Source organism: Corylus avellana, chromosome 2 (assembly GCF_965113065.1).
Source record: "Corylus avellana chromosome 2, dhCorAvel1.hap1.2, whole genome shotgun sequence".
Lineage (NCBI taxonomy): Eukaryota > Viridiplantae > Streptophyta > Magnoliopsida > Fagales > Betulaceae > Corylus > Corylus avellana.
Window position 1 is genome coordinate 17,102,966 of NC_142491.1, and position 20,661 is coordinate 17,123,626.

The following is a 20,661-nucleotide window of genomic DNA, read 5'->3' on the forward strand; positions in this document are numbered from 1 at the left end:
GCCATATATCTTCACATAATCTTGTTCATCAATCACACTTTTTTTCTCCACATTGTGTATAGAAAGTTCAGATTCAATAACACAGTAAGGATTTCATTTTATAACATAATTTATTATGAAAGATGTCATTATTGCAATGATCTTTGCATTTTCACACTGCCCCTGCATACACAATGTCTTTTGCAATAATTCTAACAGAACTACTTGCATTGGTGCTCCATTTTGAGAGATTCATAACAATTTTTCTGATCAGATTGCTAGAAATTTGAAGAAAATAAAAAACCTTACATTAAAGATCCGGACCCTCAAAATTATGCCTTCCAACAGCTATTCTTTCCAAGCATACCTTAAATATTAAACACAGCAAGAGCAATAACCACTGCAAGTTTGAGCTATCACACCATGGATGATCACCATCTTCTCCCGTTGCTAGACCAAATGCCTTTTGAGAATATAAATATGGCAAGTTATGTACAGTGCTTCTTGACCCTCCGAACTTGTATTTTGATCCAAGGGTGTTTAAGAAGACAATATAACTCAAGAAATGAAGATTGAAGGGTGTTTCAAATAGCTCAAGAGAGAGTTGCAATATTATCGCCATTAAGTCAATCACCAAGTTCATTTCAGGTCAATCTCCATCAATGCTACAGGCCAACTAACCTCTGTTAATTTCGCTACGAAGAATACACATTGTTGCTACACTTTAAACCTTACAAGGGCCTAAGAAGACTAAATATTGAGACCTAAAACAACCATTATGAAAACCAAAAGAATCACCATACCTCCCTAAAATGGTACAAAATTAGGATGATCCACCCTCCATAATTAAGTCCTAGCAAAGGACTATTGCAACTTTTTTTTCTTGTAGATGCCCGGATCCCCTTCCAGCATGAGAAAGTCGTCATCGTCATCAACCATTTCCAATTTCTTGTTTTTCCTTTTATCAGAAACACAATCTTGAGCAGCACCCTCAGGAACCTCGGGCTCCTTCCTTTTCTTACCAGAAGGAACATTGTCCGTCTCATCATTCTTTTCAGCCTCCAATGGCACTGTTTGAGAAGCATTTGATGTCCTACCACCGTTGCCAATGGACTTGTTATCGTCCTTCTCCACTGAAGAAGCTTGAGTCCATCCAGAGAGAAGCATTCCATCAGGTTCCTTTTCTTCATCAAATTCGTCTCTGTCAGAAAAGAAATGTACACAGAATTTAGTAGGTAGCTCATCATAGTCAGACCAAAATTTACCCAGAAGGCAGGCAAATTTTTTTTCCAATTTACTATTAAAATTTAAAAGCAAGAGGTTGATTAAACAATCCATACACATTATATAGGAAACTTATGCTTTCGTTCTTTCCTTTCTTTCTTCTTTTTTTGTTTTTGTTTGGATAAGTGGATAGGAAGCTTATACTCAAAGCATATATATAGGGCAAAGAAAAACCTGTGCTTGATATTAAAATTGCAAGTAAGTTCCTGTTTAAGATCCTCAACTGTGACCATAGTCCCACTAGTAATCGGCGAAGGAAGCTCAGATAGCACCTGAGATTTAAATTAAAATGGAAAGTAAAAAGAGGAAAAAGACACATTCAGAACAGAATGACAAGTGATTATTAAACACAAAGAAAGAATATACCTTCTCAAGGTTTGCTGCATAGTTTGCTACCATGTCCTCATCAAGATCATCACCAACTTCATAAAGAAGTGCTGCCCCATGCATAATAAGTGGAAAGTACATCCCAAGCTTGGCCTTAACAATCTTTTCAACAAAGTCTCGCAACTTTGCACGGTGTGTATTGATCTCGAGCGTTAGTGGAGTCTATTTCAGTTGTATCACATGTGAGCATATTGCAATTATGACTAAAATGTCAACAAAAATAAATACTAAAGTTAGAGGGGGTAAAGAAAAACAAGAAAAGATTTAACATACCTCAGAACAAACATAGCAAGATTTGTTAGGTTCAAATGGTTCCACTGGCATCAGAAGCATCTTCCTCGTTGGATGCTCCAGACAATATGTCATCCTTTATAAACATCCCAATCAAATTATAGCAAACAAGCTACAAATATAGATTTGAAAAAGAAGAGGAAAAAAAAAAAATACTTGGTTCATGCTATAACATTAACATCCAGAAATGGTGTCTCACCAACTTTTAACATGGCAAAGAGGAGATAAAAATTTCCATGCAAAAGATTGATTGTTGTCCTTCATAAGTTGTTAATTGTTAATCTCACAAATTCTTAACAATAGCATTTACTTTATCTTGGACTGACACTATTCCACTCACTTGAACAGAGAAAATCAGGGCCTTGCCCTTTAGCTCTAAGGGCAAACCAACCTAATTTTTTTTTTTTGATAGTAATGTGAATTATATTAAAAACAGTGTAAGGCACCCCCTGGGTACACACGCAGTATACAAGAAAGGCCAGTATTTTCCTCTTGCCCCTTGGTGCCAAACCCCACCTCAGAGCAAAGCAAAGACCACTCCACAGGAGAGAACGTAAGAACACTACACAAATCTGAGGAAGAATGAGACAGACCGGGATCACCGCAAGCAAGCCAACCTAAATTATTCAAGTGGATGACCATGAATTTATCCAAAATCTTTTTTTTTTTTTTTTTGATAAGTAATGTAATGCAATTATAAAAAAAAGTTTGTGGATAAATTCAGCATCTTCTTTTTCCTTTTATTAGTTGGGGGTTGTTCAAAAGTTAAAGCATTTTTTTGTTAAGCAAATATAGATTACAATGAATTCAGCTCCTAAATGTTCGTTAATGAATAAGGTAAAGAAGAAGTCACCCTTTGGAAATAACTGCAACTCATTAAGCAGGAATCGAAACAACCAAAAACTGGATGACCACTGCTTTCACTATCACAACGCTATGGAGAATACATAAATCTAGAAAATCAAAGGTAAAACATACTTCAAAAGGAAAACACATCAAATAGAAAGGAACAAAAAATGCGCACACCTATAATTGTTTGTATCATTTTGCAGCACCTTGATAGCCTCTATCACAATCAACCCAGCAATAATAGCATTTGTTGTTGCAACAGCATGAACAATATTACCAGCAATACCTTTAGCTTCAAAAAGGCTATGCAAAGGGATTCCAAAAGAAGAAGCCCTTATATTTGCAGCAGCAGTAACAAATTCCACAGCTAACTGATCATCTTTGTCAAAAGTCAGGTTTCCAATCTCCTGCTTACCCACAAAGAAGAATAAAAATAAATGAAACTTTTAACTTGGGTGTTGACATGGGAAAAATAAATCAAGTGGGCGAGAGCTTCATCCAAATACAGCAATAGTACAAGCCAACCTTCTCCCTTTTCATGAAAAATAGTTTCAAGGACTCCAGAAAGATTTTGCTATTTTCCATAAGGCTCCATATATCCTGCGGATTCTTCATGCCCAGAGATGCCATGGCAGATACGAGCAACGGATCATCTGCAGCACAAATTCCATTCTGTTGAGCCAGTCCTTCTGGCAGGACATCCCTACTATATATAGGTTTTGGTCTGTTACTGTTTTTCCATGTCCCTTCATTAGATAAAGCTGCTTCAATGTTGTAACCAAACACATGATCATATATTCTCCTTCCATACTGTTCAATGTCTTCATCTCTTCTACGTTCAAATACATCTTCTGTTTGTTCTGATGAGCTAGCAGCATCAGTTGAACGCACATTTAAATCATTCTCCTGATTCTTGTCTCCAAATAACTTTGCGAAAAGTAGGTCCTTTGCCCATACAATACAGTGAACAAACTGCAAAAATTAAACAAACATGTCAAAGCCTAGGACTTATGGAGCAGGAGTTTTTACCTGGAAAATGATCAAAGAATGAATCACTTAACCCTTGTGACATATGATCATTCACCTAATTAATAATGTAAGTCCTATAAGCTAGTAGAAACCATATGACATTCTTCATTTTGAACCGTTCAATCAGAATACAAACTGCATTTGCAGAGAAGTATCTATTAAGATCTGGTATTCACGTTAACTTAGGAGCTGCAAGTTTAAGCTTCTGTGTCCTTTGTAAAAGGAAGTAAAATTTTATTCTTAAAGAGTATTCCTTTCACAATAGTGTTCTTGTTCCACAGGATGCCTCTTCATTGCAGCCTTGTGTTGCTTCAATATCCTCTTCATATCTTCTAGTTTTGCATTATTGAAATTCTCACTTAAATACTCATAAAATAATCAAATGCCAGCAGTAAGTACAGCTTCTACAAGCACTCAACTACAAATGAAGGCATGGCTTGGTGAAAAGGAATAAGTTCTTCACAGCTAACTACTTCCAAATAAAGGCTCCTATCTGCCAATAAATACAGCAGCAGTTACTCAAAAACCAAACAATAATGAACCAATAAACGTGTGAGATACCTTTGACGGAGTACTAGTAATAGTACAGACAGGATACGTTTTAGGAGCAGGTTTTGGCTGACACTCATAGCACTCAGTTCTTCCCTTCACATGTACGGTTACCTGCTTCCACAAATTAGTAAAAGAAGGAAAAATCAACCACAAGCAGTAAAACAGCAGCAATTCATTACTCTTTAAATGGATTTCATGGAATAAATATCATACAATTGTTATAAAGAGAACCATCATAAAATAACAGATGCCATACATATTTACATATGGATACAGTGTAACCTTTCCAGATTGAAACATCTTTGGCAGAATAAACAAGAAATACGATTTGTGTGGATTGTGTGATCTAAGAAACCTACTTTGTGTATGCGTGTGCACAGACATACACAAAATACAATGATCATTGAAAGAGAAAAACATCATACAGGAAAAAAAAATTATAATAACTGAATCAAGTCCATATTACAGATCTGTTTTAGTGTTGTAATATTAATAACTTCTCACAAACAAGTATAAGACAGTAAATCACCTGCCCAAGGAAACCAGTAGTCCCACTTTCAACTAAAGGAACTTCAGCTGCCAAGCATAGGCGATTCACATGTCGTCTTGCATCTAAGTTGTCAAGTCCGTTCAGAACAACATTAAATTGCTTGAAGAAGTCAACATTAAATTCAGGATCCTTGACATTTGCATGGTAGGGCGTAATGTTTATGTGAGGCTTAAATTTTAAAACAGCATCCCGGGCAACCTGGTTCAAAATTCTATGAGAAGATCATACAAAAGGAGGTACCTTCGCACGGAAAAAAAATGCACTAGGTTGGAAATGTACTTACTTTGGCCTTGGACTGCCCAACATGTGATTGTCGGAATAAAAATTGTCTGTTGAGGTTACTCACTTCTATGGTATCCATGTCAATCTGCAAATTAACATTCATAAATGCATGTGAAAATTGTTACCAAAACAACAGTGTGTACCACCATATCTCCAGCTTAAAACTACAGAAACTTCAAAAAAAAAAAAACTATAGGCAACATAGATAATCACCAGGACCTCAGAAACTGCAGACAGAAAATAGCTCACAACTTAATCCAACAAGAATGATTAAATTAATAAATTATCCAGCAAGAAAGTGGTTAACAATATAACAAATCTCACATGTAATTTGGCAAAATACATACACGCATATTGATACAAACAGGCATATATATGGCATCTGGGAGCTGCTAACTCAAATCGATAGTTAATGTAGCAAAAGGTAGCAATACCACCCACATAGACCACATTAACTGCAAGTATACTATAATGCCCATATGATCAGGTAAGACAATCACATACCAAGGTTGACATTAGATTCAACACACAAAACCTTGAAATCCACCCAATACATCCCAGCCTAAGTTGACAAAATGAAATCAACTCAACCAAAAAATAGGTTGCCACATTATTAACCATCAAGAGGAATGGAACCACCAAAACCATTGGACACACATCCTCAAGTAACACATCCAGACAACAACTACTACCCACCACCAAAGTGACTCAACTGCAACAACTAGTATCTCTAACTCCAAAACATGCTATTGCCATGAACATCACCCTGTGACCGCCACTTGCCAATACTTCCCACAACTTTGACCACACTCCTCACAACCTCCACAAACAATTTTTTTTTGATAAGTTCCACAAACAATACAACCACTAGGACAAAAGAACATCTCTACTTAACTCATTATCACCACCATATTAGGCTATTCATTATGATTAAAGCATTAGTGACTCCTCAGGCACGTTGCTTGAGACACCATGTCCACCAAAGCCAAGATCCAATTACCATCACTGCCCTTCTGATTGCTATTACTACCACCATTACAAATTTACAATGGCAGCATCACTGCCACCCAGGGACGAAGGGATCGAGGGACGAGGGGAGACTGGGCTGCACTAAAATTTTTTAAGGGGACCACCACTAATAAAGTAACAAAAAATCCCTAATTTTTTTTTTCTTTTTTTACAAATTTTTCCCCAAGCTCCCTTTTCAAAATAAAAAATAAAAAAAGGGATGCATCCCTGCTGCCACCATCTCCAACAATACTTCATAAGCACAACAGTGACCAACTTTCCCTCACTCACTGTTACACCTACAACTATGACTTCATAATTACTGGAACTTTCTCATTTCTCATCTCATTACTATGCAACCTTCTCCACCCCCAACATGTCCAACAATGACCAACCACAACCATAGAAGGAACATTTATCCTTGCACCACCTTTAGCATCCATCAGCACCAGCTCCTTACACAACTCATCAACCCTAGCACCCTATTAACCCACCACGGAAGCATGTCCCCCACAACATCGTATGATCCATTAATAGTTTCAAAATCTCATCATCAAAGGCAGTGGCGGATACAAAAGGGGGCGGGCAGTATCGCCTGCCCCTCCAAAATTTTTGTAATTTTTTTTAAGGGTATTTTTTTAGTTTTCTTAACCTTAACCCCTACTCCTCCTTCTCCCGCCCCTACTCTTCTTCTTTTGCCCCTCCTAATACAAATTCCAAGATCCGCCACTGATTCACAGCCAACCTTACCACACCGCCCATCTACTATCTTTGTCACTTTATGGAAAAGAACAAAAACAAAAAAATAAAAAATAACAGTAAGAAAGGAATTCCCACCATGTCCAGCTAGAGGTTAAGAGACTTGAAATGAGAGGATCTCAAAATCCTACGCTGAACTAAGGAGTCGGGACCCAAACTAACCAGTTGACTTCCAGTTATGAATAGCACCACAAATCAGTCGGTTCAACTGCCAAAACCTCACGACTAGGCTTTATTGGTCTATAACTACTACACCCAATCGAACTAGTAAGTAGTACAAAAGAATAAGCTACACAAATTGAACAAAACGCGAAATTCAAACTTATAAAAACTCTAAAAAACTAAATCATATATGATATAGCAAATAAAGGGGGAAATTATACGCATAAGAATTTTTTTCCCTCCTTGCGCTTGCATACAAGAGCAAACGAGGTACAAAGTCGCACACCAAAGAATTAAATTAATCTCTCTTTTTTTTATTCGTAAGTAATTAACTGAATTTCCGACCCTTATCTCATAAATTGCAATAAGCACCATAATAAAACCCTAAGCGACCACTAAACCCCACCTCCCCAAAGCAACCACGTAAACTTCAATCAACAAGCAAACGAGACGAAAACAGATAAATTAAACCCTAGAACCCCCCGCAAATCACAAGACCTAAGTAATAACCCCTCAGAATGCAATAAGCAAAACAAAAACTCACGATGTGTATGTCCGGAAAGCCAGAGAGCGCGAGAGTCTTGAGAAGCTCGCAGCCGATACCACCCGCCCCCACCATAAGCACCTTCGCGCCCTACAAACCCCAAAACCCCCCCCCAAAAAAACCACCAAAAACAACTTCAATTCGAGCACCGAGAGTGCTCAATAACCAAAGCCAAGTAGGGTTTTGGAGAAGAAACGAAAATAAAAATTCTAGGGCTTACCTTTATCGCCGTTAACTGTTGCTGAGAAGCCATTGGAGAACAACAACAAAGAGAAGAAGAAGAGCGAGTTCGAAATTGGAATATGAAATAGTGATGTTAATTTATATATCATAAGAGAGAGAGAGAGAGAGAAATAGGGGTTGTGGGGAATCGAAAGCGTGACGTGAGAGAAGGGGGTGGAGGAGGTGGAGGTGGTGGTGGGCTTCGTGGAAAGAGGAGCTAAAAGGCTAAGAGGAGGCGCCAAAAAGAGAAAAAAGAGAGCAAAAAGTGAAGCATGGCTCTCTCTCTCTCTCTCCCCCGTCTTTCAACCCAAATACAAATCTCTCTCTCTCTCTCTCAGTGGTCTGCGGTGATTTTTGCGAGCGAATCAGGTCGTCATCGTATTATAACAAATCTTTCCTTTATTGGATTACTATTTCCTCAATATTTATATTTATATCAATTCTTAACAAATATTTATAATTTTGACCCATGTTTAAGTCGTTTCTAATGCCAGTAACTTTTTTTAAAAAAAAAAAATAAAACTTAAAATATGTGCAAAATAAATGTAATAAATAAGTATGAAATGTTCAGATAATTTGATTGACAGAACCTGATGATGTATTTTGGTACTTTTGTTGTCATTGCTGCTACTGCTCTAAGTTGTGTTTGGCAAACCCTTTTGCCTTTGTAACCATAGCCGACATGAATTGATATGGAATAAAGTTTTGTATTTTTTGTAGTTTTTTTTTTAATATTATAATATAAAAAGTGATAAAAAAACAAATGAAAATGTTTTTATGTTATTTTTTTGGAAAAATTGTGCATGAATAATGTTAAGGAGATGAAATGGTTTGCCAAACATTAACGGAAGGACAAAAATTTCCTTCAAATCAATCTGAAGGAAATATTCTTCGACCCATTTAAAATATTGTCATGTGTCTATAAACATTTAAAAGATACATTAAATTTTTAACGTTATTAATAGCAGTTTACTACTTTAGACTAAATTTAATATGTCTTTTAAATGTTTATAGACACGTGTCACTATTTTAAATGGGTTAAAGAATATTTATTCCATGGAAGAAATTTATGTCCCTGATAGAAAGTATCACGTTCGTTAACATTACTCTTTATATGGTAACTAAAGAAAATATTTTTAATTTTACAACTTTTACTACAATCTCTTTTAAATTGACGTGATAATTTATGTGTCATGTTAGACAAAATCAAATTTAATTATTTAATAACTAATTTGATAAAAATTACATAAACATATAAATTGAGGTGACAATTTATGTGTGGCTAACAAAAAGTTCTTTTAGATGTTAATTAATATAGGCCTTTTTCTATTATATTTAATTACAGTCAAATTTTAAGATTTATTGTTATAGATATAGTTATACCACATGGATAAATTGTCAATGTCACGTACTAAATGGTAATATAATTGCTTTGTAAATCTGACTTACAAAAGGTTAAAGGATACAATGGTCATTTTAACAATTATTTGGGGGTATAGATTGCAATTTTCTAAAATTTTATGGACCACAGTTGAAATTTTATATATTCTTGTGAAGAATAAAATATGCGTTTGTCCTTGACTTAAATACCAATTCTAATATGGAAGACGTATAACTTCTTCTCTTTTTTAAAAAAAATCTTTAATTTAACTACCCAATTTATGATATTATAGCGGCAATTAATGCCTCTTCATTAGTCAACCAAATACAACCACCCCCTTTCCCCCATGGATATCAATCCACGTCACTTTAGTCCTTGGTGATTCGGACAGGTTCCCTTGTTTACGACGCAATTTAGGCCGTCCCATTAAGAAGGGCGTCATGAATTTCATCTGTTTAGATAAGTGGGCCTTATATGTAGACAAATTCCCGTTACGGGAATACCCAAATGACTTATAATTTGGACCCCCAATTGGAGGGTTATTTATTATGCAATAATGCAATGCCATTATTGCTATTTTTAGATGTATTGTATAAAAATCAAACAATAATTAAATTTAGGTATATATGTTTATCTATGTTTTTTGGAATGGGCTTTTTTTTTTTTTTTTTTTTTTGAAAAGAAAAATAAATAAATAAATAAAAGGAAATAATGTCATGAAAGAAAAAAGGTATTTTCTTCTTTTTGGGTCTGTCATATGGGCTACACGTTACATCTTCTAAAATCTCCCTTTTTAATCTTTTTTGACCATCCGGATTTGAATCTTAAAAGTTAATCTTGCAGGATTTTGCTGCTTTACACCTAAATAAATCCAATACCTTTAGGCTTTAGGTATATATAGTGATTCAATTTTAGAAAGACCTTATAGTGTATTCTCTTTTCTTTTTCTTTTTTTTTTTTCTTTTTCTTTTCAGTTTAAATAGAAAAAACAAAAAGGTTGGAGCATCTACTTCGGGTTCTTCAAACGCTATTTTTTATTTCAAAATTTGAATAGAGAAATGCTATACACATTCATATTCTCATATTTTTAAGTGCATATTATTTGGTGTAGTAGTTAAAATTGTTATTGGATCTAACATCTAATAACGATTTATCCAAAATTTAATAGTGATTTAAACTATCACGTCATGAAACGTACACTTAAAAGGTGCAGTGGTGGAGCCACTTGAGGCAAGGCACCCCCAAAGCTTTTGAAAAAGATTTTTTTTTTTTTTGGCTTTTTTCCTACCCAAGTTCCACACGGAACTCAAAAAAAAAAAAAAAAAATTTCCTACTTACGCAAGTTACCACTCGGCACCTTTAAAAAAATTTTAGTGGCACCCTAATATCAATTGTCTGGCTCTGCCACTGAAAATGTGTGAAATGTGAATTATTTATCTTTTGAAGAACCGCACCTTAAAATCACCTCACATTTGGTTCTTTCTCATCCTTATTTTAAAGAAAATGCTACAATAATCCTTTGTATATAAAAGATTGTGCAGATTCTTCATCTTTTATTTTATTTATTTTTCTCTATTTAAGCTTAATCAAAAACTCTCCCCATTCTCATCTCTCTCCAAATGCTTCAAAAGCTTGCATATTTTAATGAAATAAAGAATAAAGTAAATATTTTAATGAAAAATTACAGTTACACCCTTTACCTACCGGTCAATTTGCATTATTCTCTAAATCTTTCAATTTGATTAATATACCATACTAATTTACCATTGGGCCATTGGAGTTGTAGTGTCCCTCTTCTGCCCCCAAAATCACAAAAATTCAAGAAAAGCTTTTATTTTTTTATTATTATTTTTTTAAAAAAAATCATAATAAACCAAAGTGATACAATATATATATATATATATATATATATATATATATATATATTATGCATGGTACTTTTATCATTTGTGTGTTAACTTGGATTAGTGGGTGGGGTCAAGATGATTGACTTGCGGTCAATCTATTACGACCCATTTACTTAAACGAATAAAACCGTTTAACCCTAACATAACTCATTGAAGTAAGGTGCTAGCATGGTTTGTCTTACATTTGGATAGAAAATTTCTCCAAATTGAATTAAAATAATTTTCTCAAACTCAATATATAAAACTATCATATGATTTTAATTAACATGCGAGAATAACTTAATTTTTTAATTAGCATGTGAAATTAAAAAAAACATGTGTTTTTCACATGCTCAAAATAAACATAATGGTTTTATAAAAAAAATAATTAGTATAAATAATTTGTTCATATTTTTCTTATATTCTCTTACAATTTTAATACATAAATTATTAGATTTGTGGAGTGTACAATTGACTAATATAGGGTTTACGTTACAAATTTAATGGTTAATTTGTAAGATGAGAGTTAAAAAAAAATATATATATATATATAAATAGACAAAATATTTACACTAATTATTTTTCTTTTATAAATTAAGTTTGAAGAAATGTTTGTCATGTATATTATTCAAAATCCAATGCTAAGATTACTCTTTAATTCGGGATAGGAGCACACTAGTTTGAACAACCAAACACCCAGAAGACTAATGGAACCCGAGAAGCACCTACTTCCTTTGAGCTATTAGTTGACCAAATAATTAATGACTTTTCTTTTATTTCTTTAAATAACTTATATGAAAAATAATATTTAAAATATGTCACATCAATTAATATAAAATAAATATAATAAATGAATATAAAAGAGTAGATAGTGAATACGGTTCGTGCAACAAATGAATAAAAAATAATAAAACATTTATCTCTTCCTACTTATTCTTTGAAAAATGTTAGAAAAAGACTAAAGAAATTGGGTTAAATACCTTTTGATTTAATGTGGTTTAACGCATTTATTTTTACTCGTCTTTATTTTAATTCGTATCAATAATGGTACTTATATTATTAATTAAAATGGAGCTAACATTTCCGTCCAACTTTTGTCCAAAAAACTGACGAAAGTCCACGTCAACCCAATAAAAAGCTAACACGTGGGAATGAGTAGTATTCAACATTTTAAAAAATAATTAAAAATGAAAAAAAATTAATAACTAAAAAATCAAAACATTAAAAAAAAAAAAAAAAAAAAGGAGTGTTTGGAGCCTGGAGCCACCCTTGAGGGTGGTTTTGGCCACTCCCTACGACTGGTCTAGGGGTGGCCGAACCACCCCATTGCCCTTGGGGGTGCTCCGACCACCCCAAAAGGCCTAAAAAAAAAAATAAGGATTTGGTTTTTTGGGGCGGCTGAACCACTCCTAAGAGCCATGGGGTTGGTTCGACCACCCCAGACCAACCATAGGGGGTTGCCGAAACCACCCTTGGGCAAATGGGGGTGGTAGTCTATGCGGGTGGTTTCGGTTTTTGGAAGTGGCCGACCCATAGGGGTGGTTCGGCCACCTCCTAGTTGGCCATGAGGTGGTTTCAACCATCAATTTCTTCTTATTTTTTAAGTTTTTAAGTTATTAATTATTTGATTTTTTTATTTTTAATACTATTCCTCGTGTCAACTCTTTATTGGGCTAACATGGGCTTTTGTAAGTTTTTTTTGGACGAAAGTGTTAACTCCATTTTAATCAATAATAAAAGTATCATTTATGATACGAATTGAAACTTAAGTGATTAAAAATAAAGATGTTAACTTTATTTTTGTAAAAGAATATTTAAACAGAATAATGAAAATTGTTAGTTAAAATGGTGAGACTGCAAAAATATGATTTTTTAATTATTTTAGGGAGTAAAATTTAATGAAACCGATAATAATGCTCTTATATATAATAAAACAAAATACTCATCATATTAATGGCCCTTTATATTTTACTCTATATTTTCATTTTCCTTGAATGGAGAGGAGAGGACGGTGATAAACACCAAAGACTTTTCAGCGCCGCCTTTTCAATCCCCGTCGGTCAGAAAAACCACCAATCAAGCTCCTCCGCCACGAGCTGACTCACACTCTAAACGCGTCTGAGCGTTAAACACACAATTTTCTTCCTCTCTCTCTCTCTCTCTCTCTCTTGGCTTTACTCTCTATTCTGAGCACCAACAAAGAAATAGTTACAGGGTCTCGACACGACGTCGTTTATTCTCTCTCTCCCTCTATGACTGCGTTTTAGAGAGAGAGAGGGAAAGCGAGCCCTCTCAGACTGCGAAGCAAATGTGAGCCAAAATTCTCGCTCCAATCGAAGCTTCAATTGCTAAATTTAGGGTTTTTCTCTCAGTCTCAACTTTCTATTTTTTAAATGTTTAGGTCACAAAAATAATTAAGTAACGCACTCTTTCTCTTTGCTCAGCTTATTCTCGAATTTGGCGAGTCATGGAGCCAGCAATTGAAGTGCTGCCGAGTAATCACGCCACTCTGAATGGTATACTCTCTCTCTCTCTCTCTCTCTGCATGGCTTAATTTCTTCTGCTTATTTGCATTTACGTAAATTTGGACCTGTTAATCAATGTTTATTTAGGTTAGTTGTTTGGCTTGTACAGTGCGTGGAGTTAGATATAATTATTATGTTTTACATTGCTTTGGGGGTAAAGTTTTCTGAATATACTGACTGCTTAAGCATTATGGTCAAATAGTGACAGTTTGGTTTTTAGAACAATGTGAAATTGCAGGCCAAACGCTAGTTTTTAAACAAAATTGCTAAATGCACTTGAAAAAAATGGCAAAAAATCTACGTTTTTATGCATTAAGCAAGGGTGTGCATTTTAAACGCGTACAATTTTAAGGGCTGAACTGCATTTTTGCTTGCGTTTATCAATTTTACCGAACGCTTAATTGCATTCTAAAACAAATTACATTTTCATTAATTGCGTTTTGAAATTGCTATTTTTTAAACCGCACATTTTGAAACTGCTAAACTAAACAAACACTTAGATTAAAATATATTAAGGAATTAGTTTTGTTGAAGAATATATATATATTTTGCAGTCTTCCACATTGTTTTGTTTCAATTACAATGACATTTATTGAATTTGAGAATTACTCAATATTTGGATTTTGAACTTGTTTTGAAAGGGAGCACTTATGGTTTTCGTACATTATAATTTCCCCCCTCTCCCCCCCGGCACTAGTAGTTTTCCGAAGTTATAATCTGCCCCGAAAAAAGCCAGATGATTTTTGACATTTAAACTTAGGAGTCACTGATTTTGATTTGTTATTTTTGTACATGTGATAGTTCAAACAATACAATCTGCATCGAGACCAGCCTTTTATTACCAAAGGGCACATAAAAGAGTGAAGTTATCTGGTAACAGAAAAGATTCTGATGGCACAACCTTCTCCACAAGTGTGCCTAATGATATTGAAGAGAAGAAACCAAAGACCTCTCCGGACGTTATTGATTACTGTGATCCATTTGCTATCCCTAACATGCTGGAAAGGTTAGACTCTGGTAAATATGGAAGTGTTACAAAAGAGATGGAAGACCTCTTCGCTCAAAACATGCAGATTCTGAACCCATATTTTGCAAAGTATCCCATGCTTTTCAATACATTCTTGCAAGCAGAAAAGAACCAGAGTGAAGAGGTTTTGAAAGAAGCTACTCGTTTGTCGGATAATAATGTCATTGATTTGGAGGATGACCGTGTTGTTGATAATGCCCTAGCAGTATCACACCCTGTTGTAGTTATTGACTCGGATGAGGAAGACAATGGAAACCAGAGTCATTTTGTTCCTTTTCAGGAGGTTGTCTTGCCAAGACCCGCTGGACAATTTCTCATGAAGGACTTTTTGGTAAGTCTGCCCTGCATTTGTAATCATGGAGTCGCATGCTTAAGGATGCAGACATGAATATAATGACACACACAGACACACAATGGCACACTACAAGCACTCAATTCAATTTTGATCCTTTATTTAATCCAATTCTCAGAAATTTTTGTTACTTTGAAAATTTGGTTGCTACTGAAGTTCTGCAAATGAAACTATTATGATTAAAAATTTAATATTTATTTCTTTGAATATAGAAAAGGCTGATTGGAGCAAGGATATTAGAACTAAGCCTTAGGCTAGTTCATCATGTTTTTGCAAAAAGTAGAAACAGAATATAAGTACTTATGGATACATATGTTTATAAAAAGTCAATGTTTTTGCAATTTATGCTTTCTTCACCACGCTTCTTCATTTTTCAATATAATAAGTGGATTTACTAGAATTGGGTTGCAGCATCTCAAATGCATGAGATTGTGATTTATTTTAGCTTTCTTCAAGTATTAATTGATTAGTCTAATTAATTTACTTTATAAAAAAAATTGACGATTCTAATTAATTTATAATATAGTTGTAAGCTGGTCGATTTCTTTCACTATGTGGTTGAAATATAGTGACTAAGCCCAAAAGCAGTTTACGCTCTTTATTAGTGATTACACTTGTTGTAGTTGTTGAATATTTTTTTAACATGCGCACATATTATCTAGCATGAGATGGTATGATGCAATAAGTTTTTGTATCGGTGAAGTTTATACATACAATATGTAACAAAGCTGATGTATCTAGCCTTTGCATTTCCTTATCGCGACGAGCCGCTCATTTGGGATTTTTCAATGTGTCATCTCTGATGTTGCGGCATCCATCATGGTTTGTTTTGGGTTGGATTAGTGCACATATCTGCTCAAGCATGACCTCCAGGCCCAGTAGCAGACTAAAGATACATTTGCAACCATGAGCTGAAGTCCAATGTATTATTTCCTGTTCATCTATGTGAAGTCTACTAGTCAATCTTGACTTTATGTCTTTGTTCAGTCGATGCAAATCTGTTCTTGGCTTTCATCCTGATCGTAGCTTATATTCAGACCATTTCAATCCAAGAATAATTTAATAACCAGTGTTACACCGTGAATTTGGTATGTGTGTGTGTGTGTGTGTGTGTGTTTGAGTGTGTTAATGATCTAGTTCTGTTTCCTTTTTTCTTTCTCCTTATGTTTCTTTTTGGTAAGTATTTTTCCTTGTGGTTTCTTTTCTTAGTTTATTTGATTATGTAAGTAATGATATGATTTGTTTTTTAGTTGATTGCATAAATTTCATTTCATCCCATCTCCAATATATTGGGTGTTATCCAGTTGTTAGCATATGCAAATTTAATAGTCAGAATCCTCAGTATAACATGATATATCCTTTTCTTATGAAAAGACGGAATGTTTTTTGTTTTCAGAATTTCAGAATTTGTGTAATTGTTCTGATAACATTTTTATCTTATCCTTCCAATTATTTGTAGGATTTAAATGTTTCATATAGTCAATCTGCAAAGGGTGGAGCTCAACATAGTCACTCTGCAAAGGGGGGAGCTCAACACGGTCACTCTGCAAAGGGTGGAGCTCAACAAGCAGAAGCAAGTGGTGAACCTGAAATCAAGAAAGAAAAAGGTGTTTATGTTGGCATAGAAGAGGAAGATGATCATCGGAATGGTACTGAAGATGATGGTCTGGGAGATATTTGGAAGGAGATGACAATGGCATTAGAATGTTCAAAGGTATTATAAGTATACTCATTGTCATTTGTCAGTAAGAGTGACATGGTTTTTCATTATTATTGTATTCATTAGGTTTTAGTTTTCTCCAAAATGAGACGGATCTAGCTTGTTTATCCTCTCCTTTGTGTGGATTGTGCCAGAACTCTTTCCTTCAATGTCTTGGTAACAGCTTGGTATATATTTCATAAAGTTTTTGGGATTGTTGAATTGTAGAACTTGGTAGTTAAGTATGAAGTTGGATTTTGGGTATACTATTGATGCTTGTTAGGGATGCTTACATGGATTTGCTAGTGACTTGCTATTCTGTTTGGATCGTGAATTGCGATTAGCATGTTTCACAAAAACCAGTTGGAAATTTAGGAGAAAAGTGGTGGATTAAATGTTAATGACAAGATTTTCAGGTTGGTGTAGACTAAGGAAGATGATTTGGCCAATGTATCTTGCAAAATATCTTTCTGCAGAGAAGTCATTGCCAGTTGTTTCTGCTAGATGAAATGTCATTACTGTAGCTAAAACTGTATTTTACTTGCTGGTAGTTTAAACACACTTTAAGTTCTTTTCTTTGTTTGAACCTTATTTCCTGTCCTTTTCTTAGTTATCTTTTTATAGCAAGTTTTCAAGTTTTTCGTATTATATGTTTATATTCTGGTTCTTAAAATTATAAGTTTTATTATGTAATTTTGGAATGAACACTTAACTACAAAGTTCTGCTCATTATTATGCTGGAATTTTACTCATAACCAAATCCTGAAAATCTATTTCCAATGTTAGCTGTATGTTAAATTACTGAAAAATCAGAAAATGGTCACATCGTTGTCTAACCTTGTAAAAGACTGGTGAAATATATATATATATATATATATATATATATATATATATATATATATATATATATATGTGCGTGTGTGCGTGTGTGAAATAGTAATGTAAATGAGTTTACATTATTGAGCATGATATTAATTTTAATCTTATTCTGCTTTCATAGGATGTTCTTGAAGATCCTTCGTCTGATGAACAAGTGAGAGGAGGGGAGGATTGTGATCATTCTTTTGTCTTAAAGGACGATATTGGATATGTTTGTCGCATATGTGGGGTCATCGACAGAGGGATTGAGACCATATTTGAGTTCCAGTACAATAAGGTGAGGTTTTCTGTTGGTGCATTTATTCAATTTTCTTATTACTGTACTCCTTTAACTTTCTAATTTGTCAGCATGGAATTGCACTATTTGCATAGAACTAAAATGGCTATTGGGCATTCCAACTGATGGGCCCTTTTTTTTGTTGGCATTTAATGTTTAAATACTTGAATTGTAGTTGCTGTTATTTTTATGATAGAAGTTCTCTTTAATAGGGGGTTTCTCTTGTATACTTACTGTATACTAGGGTTGTCCTTTATGCGCTTTCTAATAAAATTGAATTTCTTATTAAAAAACAAGTTATGATGTAAGTTAATCCATTCATTGATGCTCAATAAATAAATCTGGGCATATAACCTCAAGGGGTCTCAATTTGCGTGGGATCACGCCTCATAAATGGAGATCATTAGTTCGAATCTCTTGTTCCCCTTACCTTGGGGCCAATTACTTATTAAAAAAGATAGTAAATCTGGCCATATCAGTTATGGAATTAAAGTCATCAGCAAATGGATATGCTTGAACCCATATTGGGAAACTTTGATGCCTTATTAACAAGTTGTCTTCTTTTCATTACTTTCCTTTTCATTCCAGGTCAAAAGGAGTACCCGAACTTACATGTCTGATTCTCGGAATGCTAAAGACAGAGAGTCATCTGAGATGGCTGGATTTAAATTTTCTGAAGATGATGAGGTGGTAAATGAAATTTCTGCCCATCCAAGGCACACCAAGCAAATGAAACCTCATCAAGTGGAGGGTTTCAATTTTCTTGTCAGGAACTTGGTAGGTGATAATCCTGGGGGCTGTATCTTGGCCCATGCTCCTGGATCGGGAAAGACATTTATGATAATCAGTTTTGTGCAAAGTTTCCTGGGAAAGTATCCACATGCTAGACCACTAGTGGTGCTTCCTAAAGGAATCTTGACAACATGGAAAAAGGAGTTCCAACGATGGCAAGTAGAGGATATTCCACTGTATGATTTTTATGCTGTCAAAGCAGATAATCGACCTCAGCAACTGGAGGTGTTGAAACAGTGGGTAGAGCATAAGAGTATCCTTTTCTTAGGGTACAAACAATTCTCTACAATTATTTGTGATGATGGATCCAGCACCATCTCTGCTTCATGTCAAGAGATACTTCTCAAGGCTCCTTCAATTCTTGTTCTGGACGAAGGGCACACTCCTAGAAATGAGAACACTGATGTGTTGCAGTCTCTTGCAAAAGTACAGACACCTAGAAAAGTTGTACTTTCCGGAACGCTTTATCAAAATCATGTCAAAGAGGTGTTCAATATTTTGAATCTTGTCCGACCAAAGTTTTTGGCGTTGGAAACCTCTCGAGCTGTTGTCAAGCGCATAATGAGTAGAGTAGATATACCGGGTCTGAAAAGGCAGTTCTATGACTTGGTTGAACACACTTTACAGAAGGACAAAGATTTTAGAAGGAAAGTTGCTGTCATACAAGATTTGCGTGAGATGACCAGCAAGGTCCTTCACTATTATAAAGGGGACTTCCTGGATGAGCTTCCTGGTCTTGTTGATTTCACTGTAGTACTGAACCTTAGTTCCAAACAGAAGCATGAAGCTGAGAAATTAAAAAAGTTGGCGAGGAAGTTTAAGATAAGTTCTGTTGGTAGTGCTGTCTATCTTCACCCAAAACTGAATTCTGTCCCTGAGAATCATGCCCTTGCTGATCATATTGTGGATGAGATGTTAGAGAAATTAGATGTCAAAGATGGAGTGAAGGCGAAATTCTTTCTTAATATGCTTAATCTGTGCGAGTCAGCTGGAGAGAAGCTGCTGGTTTTCAGTCAGTACCTCTTGCCCTTGAAATTTCTAGAGAGATTAGCAATGAAGATGAAGGGTTGGAGTCCTGGAAGAGAAATCTTTGTGATTTCAGGTGAATCAAGTTCTCAACATCGTGAATGGTCCATGGATCAGTTCAACAATTCTTCTGTTGCTAAAGTCTTCTTTGGCTCGATCAAGGCGTGTGGGGAGGGTATATCTTTGGTTGGTGCATCCCGCATAATAATTCTCGATGTTCATCTTAATCCGTCAGTGACTCGCCAAGCAATAGGTCGTGCATTTCGACCGGGGCAAACAAAGAGGGTGTTTGCATATAGATTGGTAGCTGCTGATTCACCTGAAGATGTAGATCACCACACTTGCTTCAAGAAGGAATTAATTTCAAAGATGTGGTTTGAGTGGAATCAGTACTGTGGTTATCGAGATTTTGAAGTGGAGACTGTCGACGTGAAAGAGTGCGGCGATCTTTTCTTGGAAAGTCCACTGTTAGGAGAAGATGTAAAGGTTCTGTACAGAAGGTTAGTACTTAGTATGCAAATTCATCATCATCAACTGTCATGATCTATATATTAAAATTTAACTGTTCTGCACTAATTTTTATTCTGTATATTTTTTTTAGGTAGTTCCTAGCATCATTCTAGTGCTGAGCAATGGAGTTGGCTGAAGTATTCTCAATTCTATGCGGCTGAGTGAGAATCTCATTTGTTCATGCATAGTTATGTATCCTGGTTCGGGAACGGCAGGATGCTTTTTCTCCAAAGCAACAACAGTTTTGTAAATCCATTTTGGACTGCTTTTCCCGACTTTTCTTGTATAGCATACCTCATCCAATCAGAATGCTTAATGGCGGGTGGGTGAAAATTTCTTGTTACTTGGGTGAATTTTAACTTACCATTAGGACCACTCGTTAATTCGGGTTCATGGGTCAGTTCGTTTC

The 20,661-nt window shown here is 35.0% G+C and overlaps 2 protein-coding genes across 3 annotated transcripts; one reads left to right on the forward strand and one right to left on the reverse strand.

Annotated features, from left to right (window-relative positions):
* Positions 1–559: 559 nt before the first annotated feature.
* On the reverse strand, positions 560–8,243 carry SAE2 (SUMO-activating enzyme 2). Its single transcript, XM_059593413.2, has 11 exons — positions 7,897–8,243; positions 7,677–7,766; positions 5,205–5,288; positions 4,901–5,119; positions 4,381–4,482; positions 3,316–3,762; positions 2,968–3,197; positions 1,924–2,017; positions 1,630–1,812; positions 1,438–1,535; positions 560–1,180 (listed from the first exon to the last, which is right to left on the reverse strand). Exons 1-11 carry the CDS (start codon positions 7,927–7,929, stop codon positions 844–846), a joined length of 1,917 nt encoding a protein of 638 aa, XP_059449396.2. The 5' UTR covers positions 7,930–8,243; the 3' UTR covers positions 560–843.
* A 4,930-nt stretch (positions 8,244–13,173) lies between these two features.
* LOC132189251 (protein CHROMATIN REMODELING 35) lies at positions 13,174–20,661 on the forward strand. Of its 2 annotated transcripts, none has more exons than XM_059603906.2 (7): positions 13,174–13,524; positions 13,610–13,681; positions 14,492–15,048; positions 16,529–16,783; positions 17,769–17,924; positions 18,513–20,242; positions 20,344–20,661. In XM_059603906.2, exons 2-7 carry the CDS (start codon positions 13,633–13,635, stop codon positions 20,345–20,347), a joined length of 2,751 nt encoding a protein of 916 aa, XP_059459889.1. In that variant the 5' UTR covers positions 13,174–13,524; positions 13,610–13,632; the 3' UTR covers positions 20,348–20,661. The 2 variants fall into 2 exon arrangements, with proteins under 2 accessions (XP_059459889.1, XP_059459897.1); XM_059603914.2 differs by having other exon boundaries at positions 13,174–13,475.